General features: G+C 32.7%; 1 protein-coding gene across 1 annotated transcript; it reads left to right on the top strand.

Moving 5' to 3' along the window:
* The first annotated feature begins 6,957 nt into the window (after positions 1–6,957).
* Positions 6,958–10,692, top strand: LOC139877346 (uncharacterized). Its single transcript, XM_071864770.1, has 8 exons — positions 6,958–7,275; positions 7,380–7,473; positions 8,191–8,310; positions 8,390–8,438; positions 9,251–9,350; positions 9,477–9,538; positions 9,998–10,056; positions 10,323–10,692. Exons 1-8 carry the CDS (start codon positions 7,124–7,126, stop codon positions 10,425–10,427), a joined length of 741 nt encoding a protein of 246 aa, XP_071720871.1. The 5' UTR covers positions 6,958–7,123; the 3' UTR covers positions 10,428–10,692.
* The last annotated feature ends 504 nt before the right edge of the window (positions 10,693–11,196 follow it).

Below are 11,196 nucleotides of genomic sequence, written 5' to 3'. Positions count from 1 at the left end.
TGAAAATGTTTGCTATGCTACGGACCTCCGATTAACATGAAACTTGGCCAACATACTCATATATGATTATATAACTTAGAAAAATTGTCGGATACCCGACCCGACCCCGTTGACTTTGACTTTGACCAAGTTTGACTTTTAATCAAACTTAACCAAATGGTTGTGCAATCGTTCTAACATGCTTTTATACTTGTATCTTGCATGAAACATGACAACTTGATTCACATGCTACATTATTGAGTCGTAACGAGCCATAGGACTAATTGAACATCTTTGACCTATCGTGTTTACCGTTATTGATACAAACCTATTGTTTAGGTCAAGACTAGCATTGTTCTTTGCACACGTTTACTTGTCGAAGTACTTTACTACTCGTGCACTCAAGGTGAGATCATAGTCCCACCTTTTCAACAACTTTTATACTTTTAAATCGTGGGCTGAGAAAACATATACTTTGTTACATCTTGTACTACTTACTTTTATGTTTTGAACACAAGTGTGAAAACAAACATTCCACGTGCGAGTTAGAACAAAAATGCCTCAATTCGATTATCATTAGTTACACTTGCAGGGTGTAAGCGAGAACTTATATTGTGTGGCCATACGGGTTTAACAAACCCTCATTCGGACGGTTCGCTACCGTTATGCGGATGAAATATATTTTTGTGTTGGTGTGGGTTCTAGCACTGTGTGATGGGGTAACGTTGGTTAAGTTTTGATAATTGAGTGCTCGCGTATAACAACACTTTTGGAATGCAAATGATTTGGATAATCTACGTTATGGATATACAAAATCTTGTGGTTCAAAGACGACGTTTAATACTTACTAAACCTATGATTTCACCAACGTTTTCGTTGACAGATTTCTATGTTTTTCTCAGGTCTTGCACGATACGTGATACATGCTTCCGCTCACTATTTGATACTTGCATCCGATGTCGAGTATACATGCATTTCATGGAGCGTCTTTTGACTTTACTTTAAACCGTGTCGCCTAGATTTCAATCGTACTTATAACGTTGTAACTTAACTTTTGGTTGAACAATTCTTGTAAACTTTGAAACAATCTTTATTTTGAAATGAAGGCGACATATTTTGGTCAAACGTTATCTTAAAGACTTATAATCAGGTAATGGGACCCACGTAGCCGACGCCGTCACTTGACGATTTGTCGGGGTCGCTACATTACACTTCATTTCCATTCAACCCTTTTGCTTAAAAATCACCAACCTTTTCCAAACCCTTCTCTATTCCTTTACACTTTAAACTTCTAGAGTTTAAATCTTCTTGAGAACATAGTGAATCCCAACATTCTTTTGCACTTTCACATGAGATTATCTTTAATCTTTCTTTACTAGGAAGAATTCCATGAAGTAGTGAAATTGCATCAAATTGTTTCAAGACATCATTGTTTTGAAATGTTGACTTCACTAGTCTTGAACTAGCTTGTGGTACAAAGTCTCCTACTTTGATTATTCTCCACAAGTAGTAATCCTTGGATTTGAGATAAGACTCAAATCTTAATTTTCACACATCAATATTCATATTATCAAAGATTGGTGCTTCTTTCACAAATTCTTCCAAATATCTCATAGTTTGAGTTGATCCGAGAATCGTTGACTCAAGTTTTTGCACAAACTGAATTTTGATGCTTTCGCAATCGTTTATAGAGCAATGATTTGAGCAACTGCTCTGATACCAATTGTAAGTAACTAGAGGGGGGTAAATAGTTACTTGATACGTTTTTAACACTTTTTTGATTGATCACTAAATTCCATTTAACTTTGATCAACCAACTCAACTCAAACTTGATGTGTGTAGTGTATATGTTCAAAATGATAAATGAAGTAATGTAAAGAATATAGACACAAGGATTTATAGTGGTTCGGGTGAATGTCAACTAATCCACCTTAATCCACTCCCCGATTACACTAATCGGGATTTGTTGCTTCACTAAGCACTTTTCTCCAAACTCGGTGGAGATCCGATTTACAAGTCTTTAACTTCTTTGGTAGACAACAAACCTAATCTTTCTATCCCTTTGAAAGATCAACTCCAACCTAGATCAACTTGTCTTTACCTTAGACAAGTATTAATCTCCAAATAAGATTAATCAACTTCCTAAGTCCCTTTAAGGAAGTAGATCACTAAGCTAGCCTATGTTTCTACTAATTGAAGTTACAAGACTTATACACTTTGCAATGATGATCCTAAGACAATACTAGGACATACATTACATTAAGTAAACTCACAAGATAAATGATTTTGATTAGTAAATTTACAACAACCCAATTCTATATTTATGAGATCATAGAATCTTCTCTTGCTTGATCACATTTGAGTAGTAATTGATGCACTTGTGATCACTGGAAATAAGCCTTTGAAATATGCAAGAGGGTCAGCTTCAAATGCTCTTAAATGTTTGCCTTTTATAGTAGGATTCAAAAAGTAGCCGTTGACACACGGTTGCCTTCACGGTCGATCGTGGTGCGACCGTGTGTGCTCCAGTCCAAATTTAGTATCCGTTGTATAGCCGTTTGACTCAAATTTGAACACCACATTTTTGCACCTTTACTCCTTCTAGCACCTGCAAAAGAAATCAAACATCCTATACAAGTACTATATGCATTAAGTGTGTGAGATTTGGTCTTAATGCATGAAAGTGACTAATCATTCCAAAAGTGGCAAACCCAACATTCTTGGAGAAGTGTCTTGATTGATATTTTGGGAAATCTCAGTTTGGTCAAAACTTGGTTAGTCACTTTAATGCCCTTGGTTCAATTCTAAAGACTAGTCACTATGTCATTAACTTTCTAGTTTCAATTAATCACAAGTCATGTTCTTTTTGAGTTTAGTTTAGAGATTAATTGAATAATGTCTCTATAAGATTATCATGAAGTATGTAAAGACATCAAGATTAAGTCATAAGCAATCACCCTTAGTTACTTAGACTAGACCAAATAGACAATTGACTATACTTTCATTGTGAACCATTTTACACTTAATCTATTGGATTAGGTTAGTTACTTGAATCCTAACTAGTGAGCACATGGCAAACATATTAATCAAGTTGACAAGTTTATGAGTATTAATCATATTGGCAAGTAGCAAGTAATACTCACGTAGCAAGAGATAGTTATTCTAGGATCAATCATATAGATACTTGCACAACTTATAATTCAAGTTCTTAACTAGTTTAATTGGAATATAACATATTGCTTGATTAATGTGTAAGCACACATTAATGTCCAATACATGCACAAGGGAAGAGCAATCTCTAGTTGGGACTTGCTGATCATCCTAAATGTATCTAAGTTTGTTTTAGGATTACAAGTCATTACTAGTTAACCTTGAGAGCATTGTTCCTCATTTAGCCTTAATTAATCACTAAGTCTTTTCTAATAGCAATTATTGTTCTAGTGACATTGGCTATAACAACCCTCACTTTTTGACTTCTGAAATTACTGAAATGACCTTAGGGTTTACTGTCTAACTATACGTATTAATTATTTAAGGGTTGTTATATACACAATCAATTTAACGTTGACCAAATAATAAACTTTTATTCGACACTCACTGCTAATTAAAATTTATGCATTTCAATAATATTATTTATAACTATTAATCTATAAGTAATAAATAAAAAGTGACATTTATATAAATAATAAAACAATTGGGAACTAAATAAAAATAAATACAAGTCATGAATTAGTAAAAAGAAAATAATACTTATCATGTAGTAAATGTAAAAATAATAATAAACATAATAATAATAATAATAATAATAATAATAATAATAATAATGAGACTAAAAAAATATTACATCCTTATGTTGACTAAAAATAAAGTATAAACTAGTACATCCTTATGTTGACTAATTATAAACTAGTACCACCTATTGTTGACTAAAAATTATAAAACAAAATAAAATCATTAATTAGAACATCCTTATGTTGACTAACACTCTAATACTTGTACTATATAAACACTCCTAGACTCCTAGTTTATCATTCACAAATCACACCAAAATCCTCTCTCAAAAACAATCTCTCCCTTTCCCTCTCTTGTGGTATTCGAATCTTCAAGCTTGTTCTTCGTGTTCTTCAAGAATCTTCAAGGAGTTCTTCAAGATTTTCAAGGCTTTGATCTTCCATCTTCATCGTGTTCATCTTTTCTTTGTTAATTATCTTGAATCTTCAAAGGTATAACATAAACCCTAAACTATTTACATAAACTTTGATCTTTGTTAATTCATATTCATATTATAAACTTGTTATTCATAAGTATATACATAAACACACCTAGATTTATATATACATATATACATGTAAAAAAATATATTATATATATATATATATATATATATATATATATATATATATATATATATATATATATATATATATATACATATATATACGAATTATATATATATATACATATTAAAACCTTAAACCCTAATACTACTTATACTAGTACTTAACATGTATACACTATTACTATTACTAGCACCTATAACCTACTACTTATATTGTAGCACAAAAATATTTTGGGATATGTATTAGAGATGTATAGATCTTCGAACTTTCTTGACGAATGGTTTCTACGAGATTCTAGGCAGAGGGTTTGGATTTTCGATTTAAAGGGTCCTATGGCTCAAGCCCCTAGATCTAAATTAGCCATTCGAAGGGAAAGGGGTGATTGGAAGCTTATCTAATACGGCAAGTATCCTAAAATGAAAAACACTCATAAAAGTAGAAAATCTCTAGTCATAGAAACTTAGTAAAATAAGAAACTTTCTAAAAATGGAAACTTTATAAAAATAGTAACTTACTAGGAATAGAAACTTAGTAAAACAAACTATACTTAAACTTAAACATGGGCAAAACACTTAACTACTCTTAAATGTCAATAGGTTGACTTTCCTGCTCACTCGTTCAACTCTTTATTCCGAGGAATAACTCTCTCTCTACTTACTAAGGTGACTTTCATAGCCCCACTCTTATTGCTATAGCACTTTTTATACTTACTGGGGTGAGACACATGCTGCTTTTATACTTTAAACAACTTAGACACAAGTACGAACCTAAACTGTACTATGACTAGCTTATGCTACTAAGACCCCACAGTGATATTTTTTAATTGCTTTCAGGATAAGGCATTCTTAATTATTGGGGGTAGGCCTATCGGGAGTAACGTCCCCGATACATTTGACCGTGATGTCTTTGTATTACTTAATAATGATTTAAACATGGTGATAAGGTACTGCCAACTTATCATCGGGGCAACAAAATAAACGTTTAGTCTAAAATATCACGAATCAGTACTACTTTTGGATCTGCGAGATCTACTTTTTGATCCTGCGGGAGATCAACTTTACAACTAAATCTTGTGGTCTAAAAACAACGATAACTACTTTTGTTAAACCTATGAACTTCACTCAACCTTTTTGGTTGACACTTTAGCATGTTTTGTCTCAGGTGCTGTTTGATTCAAGCTTTCTTATCTACTACTTATGTGATGCTACTTGGACTTAGGATCAAGAGATATCGCATTTATTACTTCTGCATATGAACAATTACTTTATCGTTATTTCCATTATTGTAACGACATTTCATTTTCCGCTGCGTACTCAATAAAGTTAAATTTTCTCATTTAGTATTGTTCTCGTATTATAATATGTTGGTTTATTTGATATTAGTAACGTTTCTTCCAGACCCTTTTGGGAGGACGTTACATTGGCTTAAGTGTATTGGTATTTGATGATCATACTAAGAATATCTAGATAAGAATTAAGATCTCAAGTTGTTGATTAATACTTATGTGTTATGCCTAATCTTGGTTAATTTGTCATTAAGATGTCATTAGGCGTAATTAATCACAATTAGTGTTTTTAAGACCAAAACTCAATTGAGTATGGAGAAGGCATCTATTCTAAACATGTTGAGAAAGGTTCCATGAATTATAGATGTCGGGAACTAGTCAAACTTTATTTGGTCAAAAACGGTAACAGAGAAAACTGCGGTCACACTGCGGTTGACCGTGGTGGCGACCGTGCAACTTGTTTTCACAAAAATGCGTTGCAATTCAGTTTGGGGTTTCACGGTTGACTATGCGGTCGACCGTACCTCGACCGTGTGTTTAACTGAACTTTTAATTTCATTCTTTAACCTATGTTTGACTTGGTCGTTTGCAAGATAAAATATGGATTAGTGATCTTGCGTGTTTTATGTTAAGATGTCAGTCATCACGTATGCATATGTATGTGTCATCATCAAAACATATTCTTTTGATTAATCATACTTAAGTTTATCGTTTAGTGCATTAACCAACATTCAACCAACAGATCTCATATACACTTGTTATCAAAATCAAGACATTTGATCAAATAGGTACAGGGTCAGAACTCAGAACTTTTCCCTTAGAGTGTTCGATTTGATTTTGGTTTTGAATCATAAATTTGTACTGGTGTTAAGAATGGAGTTTGTTCTAGTGTCTAGTGTTTAGTTTGGGTGATTGTTTTTGTGGTGATGAATTTGTTTTTAATATTATTGGTGATGAAGATGTTTAAAAGATGAAAGTATTCTTGAAGATGATGTTTTTGAAAATGATGACGGAATGGTAGGATGAGATAAAATGTTTTTTGAAGATGTTTTTTAAATAATTCTCCCTCAAGTATGTGACATATTAAGGTGTCGTCTGTTTTCAGTCTGTAGACCTTATTATGTCTTATGTCTGCGCGCTCGCAGATGTTTTTACTGCAGACTGTTTATTTTTCTGAAGATATAAGATTAAATAATGCCTTGTTCTGTCTGCAATCTTGCAGACTTAGAAATGTGCTTCTAACTGTTGCAGACAGAATCAAGTTATTTTGCAGACATGAAAACAACAATTAATTATTCAATATACAAACCTCTTACCACATCTTCTTAGGCATCTTCAGAACATCTTACAAAAACAAACATCACCTGATATATTAAATTTCAAAAATATGTATAAATAAATTTAGCATATATAAATCGATCAGTAATCAACCCGCCACACCGATAATAACAAGATTTAGGGATAATCAGTAATCAACTCGATCGAAAGTTCAATCTTGATCTGATCGATCGATCTAACGATGGCCGAAGAATTAGTGTTGGATACAGCAATCAGAGATTGGGTGTTGATTCCATTATCAGTAGTTATGGTTCTAATTGGTGTTCTACGTTACTTTGTTTCTAAACTTATGCGCACAACTCAATTACCAGATGCTAAAATCATCAAAGAAGGGTTAGTTAATTAGCTAAACCTTTTAATTTGATTATTATGTATTGAATATGTATATATATGTGTATAAATTTGAATTTTGTTGCTATTGTTGTTTGAATAATTAGGCAGGTTATAATTAGGGCTAGGAATTTAAGAGCAGCTGCTAATTTTATTCCGGTGAAGGCGTTTCGTGCTCGAAAATTGTATTATACAAATGAGGTTTGGATTTTAACTTTTTAAGTATTATTTGTTTATCAATTTGGGGATTTAGGGTTTTTGAAATTGGATGTCGAAATTAGCTGTGGACGTGGTAGTTGAAAGCTATTAGCTTTGGATACTGCTTTAGAGATTCAAATTTAATGATCTTTAATGCTTTATATGGTTTTATTTTATTTTGTGTATTGTGGTGAATAGATGTCGTTTGTTTTTCGGTTTGCAGACCTTATTATGTCTTATGTCTGCGCTCGCATACATTTTTACTGCAGACTGTTTGTTTTTCTGAAGACGTAAGATAAAATAATGTCTTATTTTAATGTGCTTCTAAGTGCAGACATGATTAATTTTTTTTTGCATACATAAAAACAAACAATCTACATTATTCAGCTTACAGACCTTCAGACCACATCTTCTTTACAGACATGGTCCGCATATCTTCAGACAAAAACATCTTAAAAAACAAGTGGATTATGAGAACATTTTGTGTGCTCTTATTTGATGTGGAATAGTTAAATTAAGTTAAAAGTATCCGGATGTTATCCACTTACACTTATTCTCAAGCTGTTTGTTATGCGTATATTGCAACATTCAATGCAAGATTCATGTTTTCATCATCATTTCTATTCTTTTGATTATAAAATATTTCACTATGTGTGCTGCTCTTATTATTCTAATGCATATGAATATGATAATCATATGATTTTGGTGTTGGCTATGCAGGAAAATGGTTTACTTCATGTTCCAAAGGGCCAGGCTCAGAATCCGCAGGCACAAATGTTTTCTGATCCAAACATGGCTATGGATATGATGAAGAAGAATCTTTCAATGATTATACCACAAGTATGTCGTTATTCATATATAGTCAGTGCCTTTTATCTTTACGGCTTCTAATCGTACCCACCTTTTTTTTCTCGTTCAGACCCTCACGTTTGCATGGGTTAACTTCTTTTTTTCCGGGTTTGTAGCAGGTATGGCTTATTTATTCTTTTATTTTAACATATAGTTTGCTCTTATATCTTAGTACTCAATTGTTAACATTGTATATCCTAGGAAACTAATTTATTGTTTGATTGAAGGGTTATTCTTGTTCACCTATAGCTTTATGAATAGTGCATGCTCATAGGCCATATCAAGGTTGTAAAAGTCGCAAGTCAGGGACGAGTTGGGCATTGACCAACATTAACTTTTAGTAATAAATAAATAAAACATATATATTAGACATTGATATATCAAACATAAAACTTTAATATTTCAAACATAGATACAGGGCACAAAATAAAAAGGTAAAAGGTAGAAGGTTTTCCCTGTTCGGGCTACGCGGGAGGGCGAGTAATCCGACCCCATACTCTGATGTACGCAGCCCAGCATGAATACTCCGTGGTTGTTTCCAACCCATCCCTGGCCACCACTAAATATTCGTCCTAGACGGGATTCGAACCTGAGACTTCTTACAAGGAACTCAGGGCCCCAACCACTTGGGCTATCTAGTGATGGTTTATATAGGGCACAAAATCTAATTGTTAAAAATATTAAAATTTTGACCAACTTTCACCCGACCCAGTCTAACTTTGACCGACTTTGATCCGACTTTTTAGCATTGACAGACTTTTTAGGTGTTTTTGGGCGAAACGGGACGGTTACTCCCAACTCGACACGTTGGCCGACTCAACCGACGTTTACAACTGTGGGCCATTACAAGTTAACAAGTGTCTCATGATATTAATTACTGACCTAATAGTTTTGTTACTTTGATCTAAATCTTTACTTGTGTGTTATTCAGCAAAGATACCTTTCCCATTGACTCAGAGGTTTAGGTCAATGTTACAGAACGGGATTGACTTGAGTACCGTTGATGTCAGCTATGTTAGCAGTCGCTCTTGGTATGTCCTGATACATATTTAAAGCTTACTGCTTTTCTTATTTAATTTTAATTTTTTGACTTTATGAAAACAACACATTTCTGTTTTATTCAGTGAGGTTTTTGATGATGTGTTTTTTTTTTTCAGGTACTTCCTTAATCTCTTTGGACTGAGAGGCTTATTCAGTCTCATTTTGGGAGAGGAAAATGGTTAGTACATGCATTGCACTCCTAATATCTTGTTAGTAATAAACTATATTATATAACGATAGTAATTATTTTCTGAGATAATTTTTTAGGATATTTTGTGCCTTTCGAATATATTCTGGGTGATATTCAGCCTGTTTGACATAGTCAACCCATTATAATGATATGAGCAAGGTCAATATGGTTTAGTACAATAGTTGACTTTTTTGGTGATAGGGGTTATCAATGCGTCGATTAGGCTTTCAATAGTACAATTGGATATAAATTTAAAATCCTTTCGGGTCTATTTTATCTTTTTCTATAGTGTGCTACTCTTGTGCTTTGGTGTATAAAATACAAGGCATCTTGCCTTTGAGTTTAACACTATTCGGCTTTTGTTAAGTACCCAAGTTGACTCGTTTGACCATAAATGGGTCATAATGGCTACTTCTAAACTATTTTTGTCATTATGTAACAATGCAGCCACAGACGACACACAACGTATGATGCAAATGAGTGGATTTGGCTTTGATCCATCTAAGGTATACATATTTGTAACTTCCAATTATATGACATTCGTTGGTACAGTTTCTTTTCTAGACTTGTTTCTCGAGACATATATGGTTCTATACTTGCGACATGTCATACTTGTCAAATTAAATTATTAATAAATATATGTTCTTCACACCCATTAAAACATGCAATATAAATTAACCTTACAAGTACCATTTGTAGGCAGAAACCGTTATATTTTCTTGCATCACGAATGTGGATTATTCTTAATATATTGTTTCCATTGAATATGCAGAGTTTGGGTGCAGAAAAAGATGGGCTAGACATTATTCAACATGATTGGGTCCTACCAAAACTCGAGCAGCGTGCTGAAGCTGTACTTCGAAAACGCCTTAGCTAAATCACTAAGTATTTTTTTTTTTAAAGCATTAAATCACATCTCCATTTCAAGTTGGTACACAGTTGGTTCAGCTTATTTTGACAGTGCAATTTGTGGCTACTCATACTAGTAAGGTATGATTATAGATCTTTTGACATTGAGTTTCTGACTTTTCATCGGTCTTTAAAACGAGCTTTATTTGGTTGTAAACGTGTATTAGTATTGATAAATGTATTCTGTAACTCCATTAGAATTGCTTAATGGTAGTTTTAAATTGCTTTATGTATATTTCATGTCTCTTCAAGATTACATTGTTTAAGCTGATACCAAAAAGGGGGAAAAAGAAGACATAGTTTCATTAGAATTTAAACATTTAAAGTCAAGTGTGTGTGTTAATTTCCTTATTACTTATAAAGTTATAATAAACAGTCTCTTCATTCAGTACTTTCTTCTTCCTATTCACATGATCAACTTACTATTTTTGTGTCTTAAATGGATTTTTATACATGTAAAAGGTAAATATTATTAACTATTGATCTCATCAGTTAACCATCATTGATTACTTATTACTTATAATAATAATAACAATAACGATGACTATAATTATTTAATTCATACAAAAGTTAAACTTCTAGGATAATTTAACATATTTTAAATCAAGAGAAATAGCTAGAAATCAGGACAATAGAGAATATAAATATTTTTTAACATCATATTTTATTAAAAAGGATAAAAAAACCGGCGATTACAGTGGCTTAAAAGCCGCATGTTCCAATTTACCTCAAACTTT

This window comes from Rutidosis leptorrhynchoides, chromosome 11 (genome assembly GCF_046630445.1).
Source record: "Rutidosis leptorrhynchoides isolate AG116_Rl617_1_P2 chromosome 11, CSIRO_AGI_Rlap_v1, whole genome shotgun sequence".
In the NCBI taxonomy this organism is placed as follows: domain Eukaryota; kingdom Viridiplantae; phylum Streptophyta; class Magnoliopsida; order Asterales; family Asteraceae; genus Rutidosis; species Rutidosis leptorrhynchoides.
Note: the sequence above shows the minus strand (reverse complement) of the source record. Positions and strands in the feature narration are given on the sequence as shown.

Excerpts from the sequence above, each read along its gene's own strand:
- LOC139877346 (XM_071864770.1), top strand. The coding sequence starts at position 7,124 with ATGGCCGAAGAATTAGTGTTGGATACAGCAATCAGAGATTGGGTGTTG. Across the intron at positions 9,539-9,997 it reads CATTTTGGGAGAGGAAAATG|CCACAGACGACACACAACGT; the intron begins GTTAGTACATGC and ends GTAACAATGCAG. Across the intron at positions 10,057-10,322 it reads TTGGCTTTGATCCATCTAAG|AGTTTGGGTGCAGAAAAAGA; the intron begins GTATACATATTT and ends TTGAATATGCAG.